This window comes from Thamnophis sirtalis, unplaced genomic scaffold, assembly GCF_051295495.1.
Source record: "Thamnophis sirtalis isolate CommonGarterSnake01/CBP01778 unplaced genomic scaffold, rThaSir2_p1.2 scaffold_6, whole genome shotgun sequence".
NCBI lineage: Eukaryota > Metazoa > Chordata > Lepidosauria > Squamata > Natricidae > Thamnophis > Thamnophis sirtalis.
Window position 1 is genome coordinate 14,853,056 of NW_028261386.1, and position 27,384 is coordinate 14,880,439.

Here is a 27,384-nt window from a genome sequence, read left to right on the forward strand (position 1 = left end):
TTGCTGCTATTCCTTTAAAACATTTAAAAAATCTGCATCTAAAAAGGACAGAAGACAGGGTTGACATTTATATGAGCAAACGTAAAACAGTTGTCATTAGCTGGCTACATCAAATTGGTGCCAAGATTCCAAGTTGATGGGGGACATTTAACCTCCCCAGAGAAGATCCCCGTCTTTGAACTTCTAAGCACATGGGAGAAGGGAAACAGACTAGGTTGAGGTGTCAGCATTATCTTGGATTCAAATCAATCAAGTTGATGCATGTTGCAATAATTAGTGCACATCACCTCTGGGCTGCCCCCTTCCATATGGTCTTTATATCAGGATTTAGCAGTCTGGGTGGCTGAATAGGCTCATTTCCTGTTCTAGCTAAAAACTCCTTTTGCTCCAAACAGAGCGAGAGAGAGAGAGAAAGAGAGAGAGAAATAAAGTCAAGCTTATTATACAGCAGAATTGTTTGAATAAAGGCCTTCAAAGCCAAAAAAACAACTCCCGCTAAGTTCTTCATTATCTTACCAGCCTAACTAGATACAAGCGAAAGGAATAAACAAATAAATACTGATGAGTCCCCAAGGCTAGTGTGCCTCACATGTTTCATCACACGGATTAATTTGCAGCATCTTCCATGATCAAAAAATAGAAGGATGATAGAAATATTGAATCTAGGATTGAGGCAGCTGGAATCAGATAATTCCTTTAAGTAGCAAAGAAACTCTCCAGATATTTTGCTGTCAGAAGTGAAAGATAACTAGTAGTCTCCTTCCACATAAAGAAATTGGTTAGATTAGTAATCTAACTGAAGAAAGTACAAAATTTTCTATCCCATCCGCAGCCAACTTAAGAAGGCACGTGACAGACTACATAAGAACTGCACCTTACACTCATATCACCCACTGCCTACTTGTTACCCAGGGTCTAGGACAGTGATGGCAAACCTTTTAGTTGTCGCGTGCCGAAAGCACCTCTGCGCACGTGTGTGACTGCGCCCATGTGCGCCTGCATCCATAATGCAATGATCCCCTGCGCATGAGCACGTCACCCCTGCCCTCTGCACATGCGCATGCGTGCCCACATAACCCATTTTGGGCCTAGTAGGCCTCCCTGTAGCCTCCTGGGAGCAAAAACAGGCTGTGCCACCCCCCACCCCCACCCCGCACGCACGTCTCCCGCATGCACCCCACCCCCTGCACGTGCGCAGCAGAGACCCAAAAATCAGCTGGCCAGCAGGATAACTCATCATGGGATAGTTCAACGCAGGATAACTCAAGACAGAGACAAATGAATTGTGCATAGCGAGATGTCCCACAGTGAGTTGGCTGTAGGGAGACAATTGTAGTGGGTTGACTGGGTCTAGCTGGCCAGGGTGAATTGTCCCATTATACATTGCCCACTCAAACTTTTATTTGTTGCTGCTAGCTGCCTGCTTTATTATAATAATTCTTAGAAAAAGCAATTCTTCTTGGATCAGTAGTAATTTAAAAAGTTGGTAATTAGTATGGCTGAAATTTATACAATAGCAAAGAGTTTGCTAAGTAAAGATTGATTTATTCAAATTTGGCCTTCAGTCCTTAGTTCTCATGAACAAACTATTTTTAACAGATTGTTTATAAGATTTCTGGTCAGAAATACTGAATATCATAGAATCAGAACTGGAAGGGATCATGGAGATCATCTAAGTCAGGGCTGTCAAACTGCATTTCTTTGGGGGCCGGATCAGCATTGTAGTTTTCCACGGGTCGGGGATTGGGGGGAAGGTGCGGAAATAGGATGGATGCCTCCTGCAGCACCTGCTGGCCAAAATGGGGTGCGGAGGATCCACGCGCAGCTCCCCTGCACCTCGTTTTTGCCCTCCCCAACCTCCAGTTGAAAACAAGGTGTAGGGTGGGGACACAAGGCCCATTTTAGCTGCCAGAGGCACCGTAGGCTGGCCCTTTGATATTTCCAGGTTGGCTCCGTGGATTGGATTTAAGCACTCTGTGGGCTGAATCCAGCGCACAGGCCTTGAGTATGACACTTCTGATCTAGTTCAACTCTTTGCCCAAGTTAGGAATTCTCATCCCAGGCAATTGGCTCTCTAGCATTTGTTTAAAACTATTGACAGAGTTACTGTAAATCCAACAAGGAGTCTGTTCCACTGCTTAATAGCTTTATTTACTTCTTTACTTAGCAAATTTATATGGCCACCCATCTCACAAGAAGTGACAGCGGGCAACATAGCAAAAAAAAAGAATAAACATGTCAGCTGCTGTTATATTAAACACATGCCAACAAGAGATTTGATCAGCAATGGAGCCACCTCAAGATCTGACTGGTCCTGAGACCCTTAGGGTTGATGACAAAGCCAGGTCTTGAGAGACTTCTCAAAAATAAGAAAGGGTGGAACTGTTCCCACTTCAAAAAAGATATTGTTCCATGTAAGGCAAGTGCCATGGCAGAGATGGCTCATGTCAGGATTCTGATGGATGCCTTAATTAAACCATGAGTCTCAAGCCAAGCTTCAAAAGAAATCCAGTTATTTATTAGGAGCAACATGTCAGCATGTTGTCCAATTGAAGCCAACTCTGACCCCACGTAATTTATAACCCAATTACGATCCTGTTTCCCTCTTCCCTCCAGGGTGTCATAAATCACATTCTCCAATGGAGCACTTTCCCGGGTTGTAGAAATCACACCCCTCCGGCTGCTGCGGGTAACCTGGAAGACAGCCTTGGGAAAGTTATGCATGGAATGTGCTTCTGTTTGTGGCTGCCACGCAGTTTCCCCATCCCCCTGTCCTATGGCAACTCAAGAGCAGGCCCGGGATGCTTTGTGAGTTGGCACCTCTCCTCCTTGGACTCGCCAAATGTAATTACCCAAGGGACAAGAACCAGTGGATTCTTCTGAAACAATCAGATGTAATCGGGCAGAGGTGGTTCCTCAGATAACCCAACCTCATACCATGAAGAGCTTTAAAGGTCAAAACCAGCACTTTGAATTGGAACCAAGATGTCATACTGATATACTTAAAACTTTGCATCTCTCCTTAAGATTTCAAATGTGTGGCCTCCAACTATTTTTTTTCCTTCCTAGTTCCTTTCTCTCCTCTCTGTTCTTTAAAAAAAACCTTCAATCCTTAATGCTTTCATAAAATAACAAATGTGGTCATACAACACCACTCCATGGTACAGAGAACACTTCACCAGTAAGAAGCCTGATCTCAGCTGGATGCCCTTTTCCTGCTTGATGGCTTCTGAACTCTTTTTTGTAAGGCTCTGATGAGGCAGGAGAAAACAATTAGGGTAGCTACCATCCAACGGGATGAGGTTTCAGGATCTACGGCTACACAGCTTTCAAACAAAACAATCATTTATTTTACAAACTAGTAAAGAAAAGGCTTTTGTAAGTCACTGAGAGAGAGCTGTGTACATTTTCTTAAATAAATAAAAAAAATTTTTTTAAAAAAACCCAAGGATAAATCATCTCAAAATAAGGAGCATAACAGAAATAAACGTGGATAAATTTTCTTAGGAATTTAACTAATTTTGTATCCTTATACTGTAAGTAAAGTTCTTACATGAGCACAAGATATGGAATATGAAAAGGAGTTACATCAGGGGTGTCAAGCCCGCAGGCCATATGCGTTACATGCTGGCTCCACCCCCTGGTTTAGCGAAGGGGAGGAAAGGTCCAATACGTCACGTGACGCACACCCATTAGTTGGCCAAGTCTTCCCAACAAAAAGAAATTAAGTCACTGACTTAAGTCAGTGACTTAAGAAGAAGCTCTTTAGATTGCCCCAAGGAGATTGTTCGTACACCTCAAAAAGAATGATTAAAAAGATGGAAACTTCAAGTTTAAAAAAATCTTCATGATTGGATAGAACCACTTAAGGAGTTGCCTGGAGGTTTGGAAGAGGAATGGATGGTTTGGAGAAGTTTAAATAGATTGAACACTGGCTTGGCTAGAACTAAAGATCACATGGAAAAATGGGGCTTCTCTCACAGGACATTTAGTGCGAATGTGGCAGTAAATCAGGGGTGGGATTCTGCCGGTTTGGGCAAACTGGTAGCTCCAACCATCAGTTGGGAGCGAACCAATTCACTCCAATGATGAAGTGGGCCTATCCGCCCGCCCCTGCATTTAACTCACCTATATCTATCCAACATCTTCTTAAAGACTTCCAGTGTTGGGGCATTCACAACTTCTGGAGTCAAGTTGTTCCACTGATTAATTGTTCTAACTGTCAGGAAATTTCTCCTCAGTTCTAAGTCGCTTCTCTCCTTGATTAGTTTCCATCCATTGCTTCTTGTTCTACACTCAGGTGCTTTGGAGAATAGCTTGACTCCCTCTTCTTTGTGGCAATCCTTGAGATATTGGAACACTGCTATCATGTCTCCCCTAGTCCTTCTTTCTCTTAAACTAAACATACCCAGTTCCTGCAACTGTTCTTCATATGTTTTAGCCTCCAGTCCCCTAATCATCTTTGTTGCTCTTCTCTGCACTCTTTCTAGAGTCTCCACACCTTTTCTACATCGTGGCGACCAAAACTGAATGCAGCATTCCAAGTGTGGCCTTACCAAGGCATTATAATATGGTATTAACACTTCACGTGATCTTGATTCTATCCTTCTATTTATGCAGCCTAGAACTGTGTTGGCTTTTTTGGCAGCTGCTGCACACGGCTGCTCATATTTAAATGGTTATCCACTAGGATTCCAAGATCCCTCTCACAGTTACTACTATACTATCTTCTAAGCTGAGTTGCATGGCAGAGCGGATTGCCACGCCTCAGCTGTTTTACTCCCCAGCGGTAATGCAGAAGGTACTTTTTCTCAAAACTGCGCACACAAGCAATCACCGAACCGGTTGTTCAACCAGTAGGATCCCACCACTGCGGTAAATGTCACAGATTCAAACAACTATCCATCTTTTACAGTGCCCCCTGGGATCAACATACATACATTTGTTGGTCGCAAATATCCTTGCCATCAATGTAGCCCAGCACTGGGCTGGAACTGTATAAATTATGCTTTTATTAAAGCTTTTAATGTTTTTGTAATGTAATTAATATTTTCCCCCTTTCTACTTCCTGCATTTCTGACACGAGACAAAATCAGTAAAGCTCTCTCTTCTTTTGATCCCAAGGTCTTTCTACTATCCCAAGAGCTTTGCTGAGCATAAGGAAAAAAACACTACTTTCAAGGTTTTGGGGGGGAGGGTAAGCAGATAAATTTTACATTTTGCGTATCTTTCTTCATGCCTATGGCAGCCTTCCCTGACAATGTGTATATGAATGCTCTTATTGGAGCAGGATACTAAGAGACATCATCTAGGATAGCTGGAAGGCACCAAAATGAGAAAGATTGGCCCTTTCCTTTTATTATGCTGGAAGATATTACATTAGTAACCTCAAAATCATTTGCATACTATAAGTGAAAAACATCAAAGTTAAAAAGTTCCAAAGTTCTGGCTTAGTTTTCTGTTAAAATTGATGTCAAAAATAAAAGAGAAATAAAGGGAACCGAAACAAACATAAGTGAATGAAAAATCAAATCAATTGAATGTTTAAAGTATATATCCTTTTAAGTTCCAAATGAACTCAAAATGAAATTTCACTAGGGACAGGAAGCTATGTCAAAACAAGCAACATCTCTTCTTTCTTCAAAACCCCTTCCATTTATAAAGTTTCTGCTTCATATTTGGATGGTATTTGACTATCTAGCCATAACCCTGCAAAGAAAATTAACCTTAAATTGTTAGATTTGCATGCTTGAAGGACTGAGAAGGATTCGCTTCAGGTATGGTATTCACTTACATTCCCTACCGGTTCGCAAATGTGAGCATGTGCGTCCACCAGTGGTGGGTTCCGGAACTCGGTGCAACCAGTATGGTGCAACGGGGCCCGGCGTCTTCCACATGAACACATGCAGCACACGCATGTGTCCTTACATCCTATGACGTTCTGAGACCCTCCTGCCACCCTACAGCTGCTCGGCAGAGCATTGCGCAGGCGCTGTATGCTCTGTGCGCAGAAGCCCCAAAGAGCTCAAATACAGGTAAGGATAGCGGGCGGGCGGCCTCTCCGGAGCATGGTACTGGAACGGTACCCGATGCTCCCGGCAAGCACCGGTACGCCTGTACCGGGGCATACCGGTCGTAGCCCACCACTGGTGTCCACACATGTGCTTGGCCTTCTGTGCATGCGCTTTGATATCGTGTGTGCCTTCCACACATACACCCGGCCTCAAAAACGTGCCTAAATAGGATGGCATAAAGCTGGAGCAGGTGGATGGGCCCACCCGCGATTTCCACTAGGTTTGGTTGGTTTGGTTTTATTGGTCTTGTATGCCGCCCACTCCCGAAGGACTCCGGGCGGCTTACAATAAAAAGGGAAGGGGGATAAATAAGACAATACAAAATTTAAAATACAACAACATTCACAATTAAAGTGGGGCTGGATACTTCAACAGCCCCAGGCCTGCCGGAACAGCCAGAACTTAGTAGCTTTACGGAAGGCTGGGAGGGTAGTAGGGATCCGGATCTCAATGGGGAGGTCGTTCCAGAGGGCCAGAGCTGCAACAGAGAAGGCCCTCCCCCGGGGGTCGCCAGCCAGCATTAGCTGGCAGATGGAATCCGGAGAAGGCCACTACCGGTTTGGATAAACCAGTCTGAACTAGCCAAATACCTCCTCTGATTCGCTTGTATGAAGCTACCTAATGCAAAACAGAGAATATGCATCAATCTATTTTATTTGCAAATCAGTCTTGAAGCTGCTATGCTAATGGATTTTTCTGCCACCATGCCCTAAAACTTTTTAGCAGTTAAGGCCAAGAGACAAGCTACAGCCAATCTGTAATTTTTGTGCGTAGGATGTGTCAGAAACCTGGAAAGATGAAAAAGAATCTATCCATCTGTTATCTAAAATTAGTTTAATTGTGCATAGCTATCGCCCCTCCAACACAAGCCTGCAGGTAATTTCCTGTAGATGATTGCAGGTACAAGTTTGTAATGCACACTTGGCACAACATTCACCCAACTGGGGCTGAATCTTATCAGTTGGGCAAAAATAATGAAAGATAGGCGTTTCCTCAAATAACCAGACCCCACGCCTATTGCCTGAGTGTATTTATTTGTCTACTTCATATGGATTATGTTCCCATGGACTGGATTCTCTGGCATTCCTTTTCTTTATCCTATTTTTTGTTGTTAAAAAAAAAATCAGTTTCTCCCCATTCCAGCAACTTTTTTTTTTTGCTTTGTAGAGTTGAATATTGTTGAATCTCATTTCAGAGTAAAACCGAAAGTCTTGACCCTTTGTTAATAGATTCAGAGAAAAGTAACCACTTAACCATCACCAGCTGGTGGGCACCTCCTTAATGCTAAAGGCTACAGATTGTTTAGATTATAATTATCTCAGGAATTTTAATTCTTAACCAGGCAGCTGACAAAAAAGAAAGAAAGAAAGAAAGAAAGAAAGAAAGAAAGAAAAGAAAAGAACTCCAGCCTGTGAAGAAATCTTTCTGGCAGTTCACTCAATTCTATGTCATATGTGAGCTTTAAATCATCACTTTTTCCTCTTTAGGGAAATAATTCCTCTATATTCATTAGATGTCCTCCTTTCTATGGAATATGTTATGTCTGTGTTGACACAGGGCAATTTTGCAGAGCTATTTTCTGAAATCCCACTCTAGGAGTCATTTATTACTTTTTCTTCTAAACTATGGGCCCATCCTTCTTTTGCTTTTGTTCTTAGCTGAATTGCACCAGAACTGGGCCCTAAACAAAGAGGAGCAAATGTCCATTAATTCTGTAATATCCTACTTTAATACACGTGGGTTGTCTATCATATTGCTACACCACCCATCTCACCTAAGTGAGTTTGGGCAGTTTATCTCTTCCTGCTTATCACAGGCTTCCTGGTTAAACCAGACAGGAAACACAATTACATGAGGTAATTCTACTTCAATGTAAGATACATTGACAGAATTTTGCAAATCTGAATGTACAAAACTTCTTGTTACCACTTTTAACTGCTTGATCCATTAGGGAGGGTCCTTTCTAAGTTTCTTTTTCTGATTTTTAGGCCACTGGGAGCTCCTGCATCTTTTATCTGATTGGTTCCTAAGCAATATCTCTTCCTCTCTTCCCCCAAAGTTATTTCCACATTTTATTACAACTTACTAGAATGGGATAGGCTATAAACTAAAATTATGTAGCTGATTCCCAATTCTTATTTTAAGTTCCTTATTGTTAGGATTTACCCAATAACAAATTAACAGATTAACAGAGTTGGAAGGGTAATCTAGTAGGTAATCTAGTCCAATCCCCCGCCCAAGCAGGAGACCCTACACCATTTCTGACAAGCAACAGTCCAATCTGTTCTTGAAAGCCTCCAGTGATGAAATTCCCACAAATTCCAAAGGCAAGCTTTTCCATTGGTTGACTGCAGTGGTAGAATTCAAATTTTTTTACTGCCGGTTCTGTGGGTGTGGCTTGGTGGGCGTGTCTTGGCTTGGTGGGCGTGGCATGGCTTGGTGGGTGTGGTGTGGCTTGGTGGGCGTGGCTTGGTGGGCATGGCAGGGGAGGATACGGTAAAATCTCCATTCCCTCCCCACTTCAGAGGAAGATTACTGCAAAATCCCCATTTCCTCCCAATCAGCTGGGACTCCGGAGGCAGAGAATAGATGGGAGCGGGGCTAGTCAGAAGTGGTATTTACCAGTTCTTCGAACTACTCAAAATTTCTGCTACTGGTTCTCCAGACCTGGTCAGAACCTGCTGAATACCACCTCTGGTTGATTGACAATAATAAGTCTTGAAAAAGTAAAGAAAGTGATATGACGTTGGACTTATTTGGTGCTCACACTAAACTTAAACTTAAAAAAATACAATTGCTGCACTCATACAATACATTACATCAAACATAAGCCTGGAGTTACTTAATACTTTAGTTCACACAATAGACTAAGAAAATAGCTAGGTTTTCACAACATACCAAACTGAAAACAATCCAACCCCATTTTAAAGGTAGCCTAAAAAATTATGTATACCCATGCAAACTATGACAAGGAGCTTCAGAAAATAAATCACTAAAGAGCAAACTAGGGAAGCTTAAGAAAGTAAATTGAGAAAGCAATTAAACAAACTTTAATTCACACTGACTTGTTTCACATCTTATATGTGGAACATAGTGGTCTTTCTCCAAATTCTGTGAAGCACTTTGACTACAAATATACAGCATTTTTTAAAAAAAATACATAATTCAGTATAAAGGTATCTATAAAAGTATATATTGAAGTAAAATCCTCATCTAAATAGCAACAGCACTTAGACTTATATACCATATCACAGTGCTTTACAGCCTTCTCTAAGCTATTTACAGAATCAGCATATTGTCCCCAATAATCTGGGTCCTCATTTTACCCACCTCAGAATGATGGAAACTGGCTGATCTAGTTCCAATGATTTTCTTTTTCTTTCCCCATCCCCTTATCTCCTCCTTTCTGAAAGGAAGAAACAATATTCCTCCAGTTGCCTGACCCTTCATCAGTTCTCAATAACTTCTCAAAGCTACCGTGTTTCCCTGAAAATAAGACATGGTTTTGACCCCAACACTTGACCTTATTTTCAGGGAGGTCTTATTATTTTGGAGTGCAGGAGGACCCTTAACTTCGGTAGATCAGCTGATCCAGAGAGGGGCGGAAGTTCTGTCTCTGTTTCTGGCACACTCACGCCAGCCCTAGCGTCGCTCGGCCTGCCATTCTTTTTGTGGCCGCCACTAAGAGAAGGGGTGCAGTAGCTAGGGGTTTGCCGGAGCAGCCTCCACATGGCCTCCACATGGCCGTGGGGCACATGGGGCATGTCCCCTCTTTCCCCTAGGAAATGGCAGAGACCAGCTGCGCACGTGTTTAAATATTTTACGGGAGGGCTTATTTTAGGGGAGGGCTTATTTTAGTGCATGCGCTCAAAAGCCCAATTGGGCTTATTATCCAGGGAGGTCTTATTTTCAGGAAAACGGGGCAGAGGCGGGTTGCTGCAGATTTTACTATCGGTTCGCAATGTGTGCGCAACGTGCGAGCTGCACGCGTGTGCTGTTCATTGTAAATTGTTCCTCACGCATGCGCAGAACAATTTACAGTGAACTGCGTATGCACAGTCACTATAAAACAAAATGGCGGCAGCTCAGCAGCAGCAAGGAAACCAGTTCAGGGGCGTGGCAGGCCTGGGTCGCTGCCGGTTCTGCGACTCAGGCCGGAATTCCACTACCGGTTCAGCAGGAATCCACCTCTGAAACAGGGTAATGCAAGCGAGATACAAATTGAATGAATGAATGAATGAATGAATGAATGAATGAATGAAAACAAAAAGGTAAACCATTAGCTGGTTCCTTCATTTCAATTCCTTTGGAGATTTAGGTATTCCCCAATCATATTTCCAGTAGTCCCAAAATACTTCTGCTCTTTAATCTCGCTCTTCAAAATTACCTAATGATTTATATCACTTATATTGGAGAGAACAGAATCAAAACAAGAGTTCTGGCTTTCCCTGTGAACACTTTTATGCCTTCACTGAGTTGTTGACTTATTGATTCTCTTCTCTTTTTATTTTAGATAGTTGAGTGCAAACTTCTTGAACTCAAAACAGCTGTTTCAAGATCGGGATTGGTTATTCTGAACTCAAAATATTTATCGGAGCCATTTCAAGCTCAGAACATTTCCAGGAAGGTTGTCAGGATGGAACAGCCCATTTTAAACTTGAAACAACTGTCAGGCTCAAAAGCTTTCACACTTAGAATGGTTTAAGCAACTCTAATATCAAAAACCTCTATAAAAGTCTTTTTATTCTTGAATTTGAATTTGAATTTATTTCATTTATATGCCGCCCTTTTCCCCGAAGGGGACTCAGGGTGGCTCACAATCCAAGTCAAGGGAAGGGGTACAAATAAAGAATAAAAAAGACGAACAAAACAATACACAATTTAAAAAGCACACAACAACCATACCATTCGAGGGAGGGGGCAAAGGCTCTTTAGCCCCAGGCCTGTCGGAATAGCCAGGTTTTAAGGGCTTTGCGGAAGGCCTGGAGGGTGGTGAGGGTTCGAATCTCCACGGGGAGTTCGTTCCAGAGGGTCGGAGCAGCCACAGAGAAGGCTCTCCTCCGGGTGGTCGCCAGTCGGCATTGGCCGGCGGATGGAATTCGGAGGAGGCCTACTCTGTGGGATCTAATCTTCTTAGCATGCTTTCTCAAGTTTTGCTCATTCTCACATTCCTTATACCATTTCTAGTTTTCATCCACCCATATGCATGCAGTATGCTTAGGTCAATTCCCACACACCTGGGCAAGTTCAAGAAAACCAGAACTACATCAATTTCAGTAAAGTATCTTTAATGGTAGTCTTGGGATAAACACAAGAGTCTTGAAACCACAAGAGGGATTTCCAACCCTCCTTTAGGTTGGCTGGGGAATTCTGGGAGTTTGGCGTTCACACAGCTTGAAGTTACCAAATGTGAAAAACAGAGTGGATTAATTATGCTAGTTTTAGAGTCTGAGATGTCTGACTCTAAAGAGAGTTCGAATTTTCTGGCATCTGGGCTGAGTTGCCATTTGTAAGATAAACTGCCAATGGCTTCACCTTTTATCTTTTCATTAGATCTGCTTTCCCTTCCATTTCTTTCTCAGCTTCCCTATAATCCAGTGGTTCCCAACCTATGGGTCAGGACCCCTTTGGGGGTTGAACAACCCTTTCACAGGGGTCACCTAAAACATATTTTTGGGGAAAAATACGGAAAACATAAAAGAATTTTATGGTTGAGGGTCACCACAACATGAGAAACTGTATTAAATGGTCACTGCATTAGGAAGGTTGAGACCCACTAGTCCAACCCCCTATAATTTCTTATATTAAGTGATCTATCCCTCTTTCTACCATCTGAATAGAATAGAATAGAATAGAATAGAATAGAATAGAATAGAATAGAATAGAATAGAATAACAGAGTTGGAAGGGACCTTAGAGGTCTTCTAGTCCAACCCCCTGCCTAGGCAGGAAACCCTACACCGCTTCAGACAAATCTTTATGTATCTTTTTGGCTTTCAAATCGCCACTAATATTTTGTGAAGCGAAATTGGCTTTTTTTGTTATTCTTTTTTATCATCTGCGGAATTGTTTTATTTTATTTATTTATTTACTTACTTACTTATTTAATTAATTAATTATTTATATTCCTGCCTATTCGCCCATAGTGACTCAAGACGGCTTACAGAATATAAAACCTCATTTAAAACAAGTAAACAAATAAAAAGAATCAAATAAATAAATATAATATAATCAAATCCACCCCCCACCCCCTGCCCCAGCAACAGCAGATCACACGAGCCATTTAATGGGCTCCATCCCGCTCTGGGTTCCCCAGGCCCACTGGCAGAACCAGATCATCAGTGCCTTTCGGAAGAGTGTTAAGAGTGGGGTCCATTCTAATCTCCAGGAGAATAATGTTCCAGAGAAAGGGAGCCACCATGGAGAAGGCCCATCTTCTGGGTCTCACTAGGTGTTTGCAATTGTGTTTTCAGTATTTCCATTTTGAGGATCTCCCAAATTCTTTTCCCATTAACATTCTTGCAACAGAATCTTGTATTTAGATTTCATCTGCTATTCTATGGAGTATTTTTTTTCATGAAATCACTGGAAGGATTGTGCTTGGCAGATTTTATGTTCCAACAGAAATTCCATTAATTTAATGTTTTTTTTAAAAATATCCAGAGTTTACTTTTGGAAAACATCACTTGCGTGTTCTCCTTATTTGTGTCAAGTGCAGGAAATCAGGAGGCAAGGCTATTCAAATGAATACAGGTTTATTGCATGCTAACACGCTCATAAAAAATCCTGAACTACTAACAGTCAAAGCAAAGTCGTGGTAGATTAAGAGCCATTGGAATCCAAGGTGGGTTAGACTGAGATCTCTTGTGGGCATGAAGGGATTCAAGACCGATGACGTGCTTGACCCCCCCCTCCCTCAAGCTCAGCTTGGTCATCTCCAGATTGGGATGGTAATATTAGCAATCAATCAGTGTATTGTTTTTACTTGCTCCTTCTTGTTCCTTTATATTCACAAAGATCACCTCAATAGTGCCAAGAGTTCATTCCTGTTCAAAAGGATGAAGAATGCAAGTAGATCAATAGGTATCACTTCAGTGGGAGGGTAACAACATTCCATGTGCCTTTGCTGTACAGCCATGCTGGCCATATAACCATGAAAATTATCTTTGGACAATGCTGGCTCAGCCAAGAAATGAAGATGAGCACCATGCCCTAGAGTTGCACACAGCTAATACTTTTGACATATGTGAATTATCACTTATAGCCTGTGAGCATATATATATCAATGAGAGCTTATGTACCGAAGACAAATTCCTTGTGTCTCCAATCACACTTGGCCAATAAAGAATCCTGTGCTGTGCTATGTAGTGCAATTCTTTCTCCCTTTCAATTGTTTCTATTCCTTCTAAACAAATTCTATTGCTTGATTGCTATATTTCAATCATGGGAATCATTCCAAAGACATGAATATCAAATCATATCTGCCTTCCAGTATTAAAAGTTCAGACTCCTCTTTTTTTTAATTGTTTTATTTGTCCCATGTTAACAACATTCATGTATTTTTATCAGAAAACCTTATATTAGGGGTTTCCCCTTATATTAGGGGTTTTAATCTCCACAGTGTGACTTTAAAACCTTTCTGATTATGCTCAGCCTATATTAGTCAATATGCTTTTACCAATCCTTGTGAAATGTCAGCAGCCTTCTATTCAAACAAATATGTGCAACTACTTCATTGCACTTGAAATCTGCAACTCTCTAGTACAACTTGCCTTTTTGTGAAATTGCTCTTTGTGTGACATAGTGTGAGATATCTGCATTTGCCATCTGCATGAGCAGCCATAACCGCTTCATAATACAGAATAGCAATAGCAATAGCAGTTAGACTTATATACCGCTTCATAGGGCTTTCAGCCCTCTCTAAGCGGTTTACAGAGTCAGCATATTGCCCCCAACAACAATCTGGGTTCTCATTTTACCCACCTCGGAAGGATGGAAGGCTGAGTCAACCCTGAGCCGGTGAGATTTGAACAGCCGAACTGCAGAACTGCAGTCAGCTGAAGTAGCCTGCAGTGCTGCATTTAACCACTGCGCCACCTCGGAACTTTGAGAATCCATTCAATGTGATGTCCTATAGGGCAGGGCTCTCCGACCAATTCTGGGAGTTGAAGCCCACAAGTCTTAAAGTTGCCACAGTTGGAGACCCCTGCTATAGGAAGCCTGTTAGGTCAAGAAGTGAATAGTGTTGATGGTGATGCCAGGGGAACCGAACATGGGAGAGAACAACAGAGATGACATTCTTTTTCATCTATGCCTTGTGGGGAAATTGGGAAAGATTGTGAAGAGGCTGGGAAAAGAATGGAAGGGAGAGCAGACATAAACATTCAAGAGAGAGAATGAAAATCCCCAGGCAGCTTATCTCATAAACGGCAAGCTAGCCTAGATGCTAAGATACTTTGGAAGGAACATTTAAATTACTGTACTCAAAAAGTCTCTACAGTACCTCCGTTAACTCACTATAAAAGAAGATGAGAAATTCTTCTTATAGCTTCCAATATTATGTATTCACCTAATATACTTTACCGAAATCTCATTATGTTTTGATGTGCTGCATGGGACTTGACAGAAGCAAAAAGAGGGAAGGAACTAGAGGCATGCCCTTGTCAGAATGGGACAACTTGGTGAGGCCAACTCACTGTGGAAGAACTGAATAATTCAATTTAAGTACTTTTAATTATTTTAAAAATTATTTTAATTTTTGTCTTTCACGTTTCATTTTGTCCCTCCTTTGGCATCCTTCCTTTAATGATTCTATTCCACTATTTCTTCAATAGTGATGGAACTCTGGTCCTGCAGCAAGTTGCCCTTGGTGTGTTGGCCATGGCATTTTGGCCATAGTGAGTTGTCTTAGACCTTGCCCTTGTTGCAGGGGTGAGTTCCGGCCGGCACTACTGCCAGTTCACTCGTGTGTGCGCCGAACGCGCATGCACAGTGCAATTAAAATTGTTCTGCGCATGCACAGAACTGAAAAACAAGATGGCTGCGCTGCCGGCACCAACTGGGAAACCAGTTTGTGTGTAAGGGGGGGGGGGGGCAGGCCTGGGTCGCTGCCAGTTTCAGCCACCAAACCAGTACCAGTTCGCCCGAACTGGTAGGAATCCACCACTGCCTTGTTGACAGGAGGGTAAGTAAGGTGAGTTTATTCAGCAAGGTTCTCTGTCAACTCCAGTATTATCCTTCAAATAGGTACCATTGATCTTGAGGGAGCCGTTCAGTGGTGGGTTGCAGGCGGTACGCCCCAGTACGGGCTTACCGGAGCCTGCCCGGAGTACCAGATACCATTCCAGTACGGTGCTCCAGAGGGCCCGCCCGCCCGCCTGAGCTCCTTACTGGTCTTTCAAATCTTTGGAGCTTCCGCATATGTGCATGGTGCGTACAGCGCCTGTGTGACACTCCACTAAGCAGCTGGAGTGTCACAGAGGCTCGCAGAGGCACTAAGATGCATGTGCGTGCTGTGCATGCTGTGCGCATCTATGTGGATGCCGCTGGGCCCATTCCAACCAGTACAGTTGGAACGGGATCTGGAATCCACCACTGGAACAGTTGCATGAATTGGGGATCCTTCTGAACTAAAAGCAATTGTCAGATGGTTGGGTGAAAATCTAGCTAGGAGGGCCCTTGTCCAGCTTTGACTGATTCATCAGCTGTGGCCCTACTTGGAGCAAGAGGACTTTGCAACAGTAACTGATATTGCATAACTAGACCCTGCCACTCACAAATTGCATTTCATCCGAAACAGAACAGCTCACATATTAATAGGTTCTGGCAGTGGTGGGATTCACTTACCTTCCCTACCGGTTCGCAAATGTGAGCACGTGACGTTGGGGCGGGTGGGCGAAGCCTCCCGCAGCTGCTGCTACCGGTTCTCCCGAACCAGAGAGAACAGGCTGAATACCACCTCTGGGTTCTGGACACATGAACACATCCCTCTGTGTTAGGGGCCTTTCACTGGTTGTCAATAGGTTTTTAGATGCAATTTAAAGTATCGAATTTAATTTATAAAGTCTTATATGGTTTGATGCCACCTTCAGGACTACTTTTTTCAACTAGAACCCATCAACCTAAAGACAACTCAGAAAAAATTAGTCATGTTTCTCCATGTCTATGAAATGGGTGGTTGGCCGAAGCCAGGATAAGCTGTTTCTCAGTACAATAATGCATTTTTATTTATTTGTTCAATTTCTATGGCTGTCCATCTCAATCACTGACTCTGGGCAGCTATTGTAATATAATGGTCTTACATTATGGAACAGCTTCACTCAAGAAACTAGACAAGCCTTTACATTATTGCCTTTCTGGAAACAAGATAAAACAAAACCTCTTCTGAAAGTATTTTTTAAATTTGATGTAATGAGGGAACACAGCATGTGTGTTTATATTGCTCTAAGTTGCTGTTTTTAATTTTTGTGTTGTACTATTTTTATGATTAGACATTTTGTAATTATTTTCATACCCTGCCAAAAGTGGCATGATTGCAGCCATTTAGAAACTAATAAACAAATGAACTAACAATGGAAAAACCAAGAACCAAGAAGAGGGTTGACGGGGGGGGGGGGGGGGGGACAGCAACAGGAGAGAGAAGGGGATTGAGAAATAGCAAATCAATGAGTTTTATTGCAAGCCTCACCCTTAAAATTCCTAGCAAAGCAACCTTTACTGAAAAACAGTGGGCTTTCCTCTTGTGTGTTTTAATAATTATGCAATTATAATTGTAATAATGGATGTATCAAAAGTGGTTTTTATTTTGAACAGGCAACTGGACTGATTTTATGAGGGGGGGGGGAAATGTTTCGCTTCCTATCGTGGAAGCCTCATTAGTTGAATTGGATGCTGTGGGAGATGGAAGGATAGTTATTGACAGTTAAGATTAGTAGCAAAAACCCCACAATTTTTCCATTTCCACTTCCCCACCACCACCACCATCCTGTCAGAACCTCTCATTCCTTCTCCCACCAACTAATCTCAATAATTCTCAATAATTATCCTTCCATCTCCCACAGCATCCAATACAACTGATGAAGCTTCCAAAATAGGAAGCAAAACATCTTGTTTTTTCCTCAAAAAATCAGTCCAGTTGCCTTTTCAAAATAAAAACCACTTTTGACACAACTATGATCTGGATAACTGAGAATATTCATAGACATTTGAAACAATGGATGTATATGTTAAGAAAACAGGCATGTAGATTTATAGAATACAGAAATGTAAAATACATATTCAGTAATTACTATAGGTCACTGCTTGGTCAGGGTGTTTTGTGGCAAGCATCTACTATCCGATTGACCACATGTGAGTTGCTAGGAGCCATCTTGTAACATGTCTGATCATATAACAGAGACTAACATGGTGAAAATGTGTATAGAACATGAGATACATGGAAAGATCCGCATTCTACCTGAGGTTTCAAAATATAATAGAGACAAAGGAAGAAGATTTATCTAAACTCGTGGTAGAATTGCTGACTGATCCACTGCAGATGGATAAAAGCGAATTGTGAAATAATAGAACAGGAGATGCATAGTGCTCCCTGCCTCTTGCCATGGGAATTAAAATAAGGGTAGTCCAATTTTAATGCCATGAACTAAAATTTACTAATAAGTTGTAGACTAAAAACAATGCAACATGGGAGAAAAGAAATCTGTTATCTGTCTAAATAGCACATAATGATACATCACTTAAAATCAGTGTGGCTTGCAAGCCATAAAAGCACATCTTTATGAACTCCTCAGAAATTTAACTCTTGCTTAAGGGTAAACACAGAGGAAACTTTGATAGGATCACAACCCAGTATTTCTAATCTAAACCAGTAAATACTCCCATTTCTAACTAGCTTATTCCAGCCTCCCATGCTCCATAGAAGGTGGACCTATATCAGTGGTGGGTACTGGTGGCTGCTGGGAGCAGCGGCCACCATACCAGAATGGTGCTTTGGAGGGCCTGTCCACCCTTATTCCTTGCCTGTATTTAAGCCAACCAGGCCATTTGTGCATGCACGCGCAGCGTACAGCATCTACGCAACCTCCGCCGAGCAGCTGGAGCGTCGCAGGGCGGTGGGTGCGTATGCGTGCACAGTGCCGTGCTCGTGGTGGACACTCGGCCCCACTGCAGTGTACCAGTTGCGACGGGATCCGGAACCCACCACTGACCTACATCCATGGTCTTCATGCTGAGATTCATGCTGACTAGAATTGTAAGAATCCAATACAACTAGAGGATACCAAATGGGAGAAGGCTGGATGATATACTCACAGCTTCATAGACACACCCTCTTGATGGGCAGTTCTGTCAAGTATGCGGGACTCTTACCTTCCTCACAGTTGCTTCCAGTGAAACCAGGGCAGCATCGCCATTCAAGAGCAGTTACTGTTCGGTAAGCTATCTTGTACGTGGGTCGGATGAGGGTCCTGTAACTAACACAAGCAACACGTCATCCACAATGTTAAGGCCCAAACCTGCCAACATCAGTAAGCTTATAGGAACAAGGTTCAATACAGATGGTCCTTGATTTACGATCACAATTGAGCCCAACATTTCCATTGCTCGTCAAGACAGTTGCTAAGTGAGCTTTGCCCCATTTTATGACTTTCCCCCCATGGTCATTACGTGAATCACTGTGGTTGTTAAGTTAGTCACACTTTTGTGAAGTGAATCTGCCTTCCCCATAGACTTTGCTTGCCAGAAAGTAGCAAAAAGTGATCACAAATACATGCCAGTTGCCAAACTTCCAAATTCTGATCGCATGATCACGGAGATGCTGCAACCATTGCGTGAAAAACAAAATAAGTCCCGTATTTTTCAGACTATAAGACGCTTCAGACTATAAGACGCACCTAGCTTTTGAGGAGGAAAAAAAATCTGCCTCTGCCTTCCAGCAATTTGCCTCCTTGCAGCAAATAGCAAACAGCCTGATCAGCTTCAGCATAGCCTGATTTAGCATGAGCAGCTAATTGGATCTGCCTCCCGGAAATACTGCCTATCAGCTATTCCAGGCTGCAGGGATCACCCATCATGGCTGCCACCTATTGCTGCCTCCGCGCACCCCATTTTTGGGCCCCGCACATCCTGTTTTCGGCCTTCATGTGCTCCATTTTCAGCCTGTTCCAGGCAGTGGGGATTGCTGCCACCGCCGCCTAACCCCGCCACCTGGAATGGGGCGTTTGCTGTTTGTTGCAAGGAGGTAAATTGCCTGGAGGCAGAGGCCAGTGGGTGGGGGCTGGTGGGTGGGTGGGATTTCAGCAACATTTGTTCTATAAGACACACAGACATTTCCATCCACTTTTGGGGGAGGAGTGTGTCTTATACACCGAAATATACAGTAAGTTTTTTAGTGCCCTTGCAACTCTGAACGGCCACTAAATGAATGGTTGTAAGTCAAGGACTACCTGTACAGTTTTAAACAGCCCAGTTCAATATACGTCTATGCAGATAGAGTTCAATGGGATTATTCCCAGGTAAGTGGCAAAAAAAGTGCACTCTACATTATATATATATATATTGAAAAGACTGGACTGCCATCTGTCAGAAATGGTGGAGAGCAGTATTTCTCAACCCCAGCCTTTTTAAGAGATATGAACTTCAACTTACAGAATTCCCCAGTTCACCCAGCTGACTGAGGAATTCTGGGAGTTGAACTCCACACTTCTTAAAATAGCCAAGGTTGAGAAAGATTGGTGTAGGGTCCCCTGCTTGGCAGGGCGTTGGACTAGATGACGTACAAGGTCCCTTCCAACTCTGTTAATCTGTTAATTTAAAAGTTCTTTATTCATTCACCTTCTTTATTTGTCTACCTGAGAGACACCCCATTGACAAAAACAGAGAGAAAGAGAGAGAGAAAGACACAGAGAGAGGGGGGAGACAGAGACAGAGACTAGAGACAGAGACAAAGACAGACAGACAGACAGACAGACAGAGAGCTCTTATTTACTAGGGTTAGGCTTGTGATTACTAAGGGAGACCATTTTGCGACCCTTAGCTCAATTTGATCTCTCTATTAGCTAGATTGGTCTCATTGTAGGAGCCGAATTGTTGAGAGCAACATGCTGACACTGTAAACCACTAGAGTGCCGTAAAGCACTGTGAAGCTCTATAGAAGTCTAAGTGCTATTTTTTTTTAAGTGTGTTCTATTCGAAGCTAGTTCTAGAGTCCCAAGGGAGTGGGCGGCATACAAATTTTATTAAACTCGAAACTCCAAACTATTTGAAGTGTATTAAAATGTTATGCAGAGCAGCAATGACACCAAAAATGGGCAAGGAAATGAACAAAACATTTTGATATAAAAACTTAGAAATAATTGCTATAATTCAAAAAATGCTAAATATCTCATTTAAAGCAGGGGAGTTTGAGCAGCTGATCTGTGGATTCATACTCTAGTTCTAAGTACAAGCAAGCCGTATCCCAGCTCCTCTTATTTGTTTTTCTTAATTCCATAAAGATATTATACCAACAAAGGAATTGTATTCAATTGTGGGATTTTTCCAATCATAGAATCTACAGGTCAAGATCAGTAGTAGGTTTCAATTTATATTACTACAAGTGTGCTTGTGCACACCCCGTGTGCATGCTCACACGATGCTTTTGCACATGCGCAGAAGCGTCCGGGTGGGTGTGCAGAGCTGCCCGTTGCCGCCACTACCAGTTTGTCTGATCCCAGGCAAATGAGTAGAAACCCATGTCTGGTCAAGATGTTATCTTTTATGGTAAGGTTTGTAAGCAGTTTGCGGAAAGGAAAAGGAAAAGGAAAAAGGAAAAAGGAAAGGGAAAAGGGAAAAGGAAAGGAAAAAGGAAAAGGAAAAAGGAAAAAGGAAAGGAAAAAGGGAAAAGGAAAGGAAAAAGGAAAAGGAAAGGAAAGGAAAAGGAAAAGGAAAAAAGGAAAGGAAAAGGAAAAGGAAAAGGGAAAATGAAAGGAAAAGGAAAAAGGAAAGGAAAAAGGGGAAAGAGGAAAAAGAAAGGAAAAGGAAAGGAAAAGGAAAAAGGAAAAATAAAAAGGTAAGAAAAAAGAAAGAAAAGGAAAAGAAAGAAAAGGAAAAGGAAAAGGAAAAAGGAAAGCAAAAAGGAAAGGAAAGGAAAAGGAAAAGGAAAAGGAAAAGGGAAAAGGAAAGGAAAAGGAAAAAGGAAAGGAAAAAGGAAAGGAAAAAGGGGAAAGAGGAAAAAGAAAGGAAAAGGAAAGGAAAAGGAAAAAGGAAAAATAAAAAGGTAAGAAAAAAGAAAGAAAAGGAAAAGAAAGAAAAGGAAAAGGAAAAGGAAAAAGGAAAGCAAAAAGGAAAGGAAAGGAAAGGAAAAGGAAAAGGAAAAGGAAAAGGAAAGATTTGTTGCTCTGTTAGGGAGAGTGATGGTTTTTAAATCTGATTACATATGTATCAGAGGTGGGTTGCTCCCGGTTTGGCCTGGTTTGGCTGAACCAGTAGTGGAATTCAGACCTAGGTCGCAGAACCGGCAGCGACCCAGGCCTGCCACGCCCCCAAATCGGTTCCCGCACTGCCGCCAGGCCGCCGCCATTTTGGTTTTTAGTGACTGCACATGTGCAGTTCACTGTAAATGGTTCTGTACAAGCATGAAGAACAATTTACATTGAAAAGCACACATGCATGCAGCGCAGGTTGTGAACCAATAGTAAAATTGGCAGCAACCCACCCCTGATATGTATGTATGTCTGCATTCATGTATGTGGAAAGAAGGGAAAGAGAGACAGACGAAGAAGATCCTAGAAACAAAATAGTTCTTCCATTGTTAACTCTGGTTTCATTCACTATTGACAAATTCCTCAAGCAAATATCGCTCTCAGCATACATAATCATACTCTACCACCATCACTCTGACACACAAAAAGTTTCTATTACACATAGGAGGTTTTTCAAGCTTTACCCAAATGATAAATTTAGGGACTAATTGAAATTTAAGTATATACCAGGAACTTTCTTATTTTCCTTGCTATTTGAAGGAATTAGGGCTTCTGTTTTATGTTTGCAGTGAGCCCCATCCTCAGCAGAGAGATGAAATCCCACGCCTACAATTTCAAATTGTGGCAATTTTGCACATTGACTATTGTGCTAGAAAAATGTTGCCAAGGAAAACGTGGATCCAAATGTGTCTGGCCTACATATGCTAGCTGGGAAATTTGGAAATTTCAGGCTGACACATATGGAGGATATCAAACTGGGAAGGCTAGAGTGAGTGTTACACTGGGTAACCATAACAAATGTGTCTGGCACAGCTCACACAGTATTTCCTAAGGACTTGAGAGCAACACTATATTCTCCTTAAGCTTCTCAAAATATACTTTTTAAGCATGTGTAAAAATTACATCTCAATATAGTACATAAAGGGCTTATTGGATAAACCAAATGGGCCATTAGCGATGAATTGTTAAAAAAAAAAGAAAGAAAAGAAAGATAAAGGCTTTTGAGACAATAAATCAAACCAGATTTCTTATCTAGTAGCACCTGTGATGTTTCCTCCAGAATCAACTGCTCATCTTCCTGAGCAGTCACTCTGGATAAGATCTGTCTATATAGCTACTAAGACAGTGTTTCTCAACCTTGGCAACTTGAAGATGTCCGGACTTCAACTCCCAGAATTCCCCAGCCAGCAAATGCTGGCTGGGGAATTCTGGGAGTTGAAGTCCGGACATCTTCAAGTTGCCAAGGTTGAGAAACACTGTACTAAGAGTCAGTATCAACTTGACTGGTGAGAATCGGATATGATGAGAGTTGCATATAAGCATTTGGAGTTAGGCATGATGGAATATACATATAAGGATACTAATACAAGTAGTTCTCGGCTTCTGAGAGGGCAGGCTCCATTACGGTCATAAGTCATAGCAGTCATTATGTGAAGTGCCGACATGATTACCTCATTTAATAACCAAAATTCCTGCTCTCCCCATTGCAGTTATTAAGTGACCACGAAGGTCATTAAGCAGAGCATAGGGTGCTTTGGGTGGGAGATATCCTGAGAAGCTTCGCACAGGCCCAGGCCCACACTATATATGTCTGTCCTGGGCCTCCCAGTGCCCTCCCCCCCCCCCGACTCCCGGAGGCAACCCATGCTCCACTTCCTGCCACATGGGTCCCCCAGGATTTGGGCCTGCTTCCAGCCCTGCTTCATCCCACACCCTCCTCCCCACCTGTCACAGCTTGGTCTACTCACCTTTTCCATAGATCTCTTTCTAGAAGCGGCTGGTGATGATCCACCACGTGGCTTTCCTACATGGAAGCTGCATGGCACCACCTGGAGGCGGACCCCCTTTTGGGACCACTGACAATTCATTGTGGCTACTCCAAAATGGCGCCAGCTTCTAGGATGATATCACGTGACTTCCATAGGAGGCTGATGGGGAAATTGGCCAGCTCTCTACCCCAAAGGTGATCTCTCTGCAGCTTCCATAACTTTGGGCAAGGCAAAGTTATACACAGAGGTGGGCTGCTACGGGTTCGCTCAGGTTCAGGAGAACCTATAGCTAACGTTACAGCCAGTTTGGAGAACCTCCAAATCCCACCCCTGGCTGGCCCCGCCCACTCCTCCCCTCCCAGGAGTCTCCATGCGGCCTGTTTTGGATGCAAATGAAGTGCAGGGCCCGCCGGAGGCTTGGGGAAGGGGAAAAACAGGCCCGTTTCTGGCCTCCGGAGCCCGGGAGAAGCAGTTTTCGCCCTCCCAGAGGCTCAAGGAAAATCTCTGGAACCTGGGGAAGGTGAAAACGCCTCCCACCCCCATGGTGTAGGAGGCTCACTAGGCCACACCGACCATGGCCACACCCACCCAGCAACCAGGCAGAGAACCCATTGCTGAAATTTTTGAAGCCTATCCCTGGTTATACATCCCTTCATTCAGCACCATAGTAATTTCAAACAGTCACTGAATGAATGGAAGTTAAGTCAAGCACTACAGTACTTGTTTCAAGTTCAATGTCTGAATGAAGCCTCCTGGATATTTCTGGTTGAACTAAAATCATCCCCATAGTTTTCTTATGCTGATACTCTCAAATGGATTTTCCCTGCATTTTATCTTTTTTTAGAAATCTACCAAATGATATACAGTCACACGCAGGGCTGTTTCTGAGCTCCACGGCTCAGGATAATTACCGAAAGGCCTGTGCATCACTAGGTGAGAAGCCTAGCTCGCATTATCAATGGTACATGGCCGCAAAATGTCACAATTATCGTATTTTTCAGAGTATAAGATGCACTCCCCCCCCCAAAAAAAAGAGGCTGAAAATTTGGGTGCATCTCATGCTCTGAATGTAGCTTTTTCAAAGCTTTTTTTCAGCCCTAATGAGGCGCTAATGAGTGAAGCGATCTTTGGCTTTTCCTGCTTTTCTCATTGCTTCTCTCGCCAACGATCAGCTATTTTTTATCCCCAATCAGGGGATGAAAAGTGTGCGTGCACTTGCTCAAAACCAGCAAACTTATGTGCTGAAGCTGACCAGACTAAGGGCACTAGCCAGCTAAATACCTGGTAGGCAGATCCCCCCGCCCCATTTTCCTCCTCAAAAACTAAGGTGTGTCTTATACTCCAGTGCATCTTATACTACGAAAAATACGGAACATTCATTATGCAACAAACATTAGCCAATTTTTTTAAAATATGTAAATTTGTCTCTTTCTTTTTGCTGCAAGAGAATGAAACAACTAACTCTCTGGAAATAGTTAAAAATAAATAAAAGCACAGTGTGTGTGTATTTAATCTTTAGCCGTATAACTGCATTAACATTGCCACCTAACCTCCTTTTTTGCTATTTTTTAATTTATACTCAGGAGGGTATACAGCTGTCAGTATGAATGTTTTTTAACTTATCTGAAAAGAACAGCAACTTTTTCTGTCTCTGGATATTTTCTGGTACACTGTCCCAATCCATGAAACTTGCAATGCCACTCATCAGAATAAGGACATTTTGTCAGAACTCAGCACCTTTTTATTAATTTTTTTCCTTTTGATGTGGCCTAACACATTAGGTGTACCACCTCAAACTACAAAACAGAACTCAAGTGGACTTTCTTTCATAGAAGAGATAAGCAAGCCATTGAAGGGAGACATTCAAAAAATAATTCCAGTGAAAGAGGCAAATGTGGTGAAAGAACCTCAAAATAACCCTGCCTTGAATTTGTTTGGAATAAGATGTGGAAGAGAGGAATATTGCATAGAATAGAATAGAATAGAATAGAATAGAATAGAATAGAATAGAATAGAATAGAATAGAATAACAGAGTTGGACGGGACCTTGGAGGTCTTCTAGTCCAACCCCCTGCCTATCCCTCTGTTTAGCCCTCTGTTTACTGATAGGCAAATTATGTTATTCTGCCCTACAACTATAAAGACCATTCCTAGAAACTCTGCCATTCTGGTTTCTTACCTTCATCTACTGAAATACAGTTACAGTGTATTCCAAAGACTAGAGCAACCACACAAGAAGTTGTACAGCCACTCAATCGAGCTCACAATCGATTCCTGAATATCATTATGCAGTGGGAATTGTTTCTGACAGGCCAATCAGTGGAATTGCCTACATATTGGTCCAAGGTGGTCTCTCTTCCTAGCCTGCTAAAAGAAGGGGCAGTCAAATAAGATAACAGAATAACAGAGTTGGAAGGGATCTTGGAGGTCTTCTAGTCCCACCCCCTGCCTAGGCAGGAAAACCTACACCACTTCAGACAAATGGTTATCCAATCTCTTCTTAAAAACTTCTAGTATTGGAGCATTCACAACTTCTGGAGGCAAGTTGTTCCACTGATTAATTATTCTAACTATCATTCTCCTTTGTTCTAGATTGCTTCTCTCCTTGATTAGTTTCCACCCATTGCTTTTTGTTCTGCCCTCGGGGGCTTTGGAGAATAGCTTGACTCCCTCTTCTTTGTGGCAACCCCTGAGATATTGGAACACTGCTATCATGTCTCCCCTAGTCCTTCTTTTCATTAAACTAGACATACCCAGTTCCTGCAACCACTCTTCATATGTTTTAGCCTCCAGTCCCCTGATCATCTTTGTTGCTCTTCTCTGCTCAAACAAAGGAGGATCTCAATGTACACTTTTGCTATGGCTCTGAAAGATATGTACTAGCTCTTTTACATCTGCAGCATCTGCACTGATGTTTAATGTAAAAAAGAAAGATAATATTTTGAGAGTTGTGGAGTGTGAAAGACCTCTGACCGTTGTGGTTTTTAAGAACCAACACAACACCCATTTCAGATCTCCTGGATCACCTTCAGAAGGTAATCACTTTCAGTATAGTATACATTTAGGAATCAATTAGAAAAAAAACCTAGCAACATTATAACACAGTGTTTCTCAACCTTGGCGACTTTAAGTCCTGTGGACCTCAGAAACACTGTTATAACATATACCAGGGGTCCCCAAGCGGTGAGTGAACACAGGCGGACGGGCAGCTCCATTTGCACGAGTGGCAGGCACTCGGGCTCACCCATAGCTCTAGCTCTGTAAGGGGTAGACACTCATTCAAATGGACCTGTGCACATGCCTGCTGCTCACACAGGAGCCCCACACTGGCCAAACCCAAAAAGGTGGGGACCACTGCAATTCAAGCTGACCAGGTGATAACCCAAGAATTGCTCTCTTTTTCAGATAGACTTCAATTCACATGTTTACAGATGTCTCTGTAAACAGAAGTGTAGATGATGTCAAAGAACGATACAGTTTCCAAACAATTGTACAGATCTCAGCTGATCCTTCAAATGGATTGAAGCCTTCTTGCCACCTTTGGCTTCCGTCAACAGAGTATTTATCCACCGCTATTTCTCTGTGGCTTGGATCAAAAAAAGGTCTAAAACATAGTCCATTACCTCACTAAGTTGGCACAAGGTCCCGGCCACCGGCAGCTCTGATAAACCCTTTGGATTACTGTCTCCGAGCCATTCTGCACTTGACAGGAAACCGTCCGAGTGACGGTGTAGTGGCACCAATGACTGTGGAATAGAACACAAGGCAAATTCTGTTATTCACGTTTAATGACTTGTTTTAGCGGTAGTTCACTCCAAATTCCAAAGACAAGCTAACAAGTACAAATTACCAGACTAAGACTGAATGCATGCCCAGGTTCCCAAGCTTGAGCACAAAGTCAGGTTTACGAGTCCTTATTAAAGGTCAACAGGAATGGGGCCAATATAATCTTGGGGACGGGAGGTGATAGTGATAACAGTCTAAGGGGAAGGGGTGCTATTGAAGTCAGAAAAGGCTGACTTCGGGGCCCTGCCAGCCAACATTCCCTATTGCAGGGATATCAAACTCAAGGCCCGCGGGCCAG

The 27,384-nt window shown here is 42.5% G+C and overlaps 1 protein-coding gene across 4 annotated transcripts in view; it reads right to left on the reverse strand.

The window, feature by feature from the left end:
* COL26A1 (collagen type XXVI alpha 1 chain) overlaps positions 1–27,384 on the reverse strand; it is a 211,159-nt gene that overhangs the window by 138,263 nt on the left and 45,512 nt on the right. For 3 of the 4 annotated variants that reach the window (XM_087717247.1, XM_087717243.1, XM_087717245.1), the window contains exons 2-3: positions 26,924–27,046; positions 18,440–18,543 (exon numbers count right to left, since the gene is read on the reverse strand). In XM_087717247.1, the coding sequence (XP_087573373.1) occupies positions 18,440–18,543; positions 26,924–27,046 (227 nt within the window). The remainder of the gene's footprint in view (positions 1–18,439; positions 18,544–26,923; positions 27,047–27,384) is intronic. The other variant, XM_087717244.1, reaches the window with a different exon arrangement.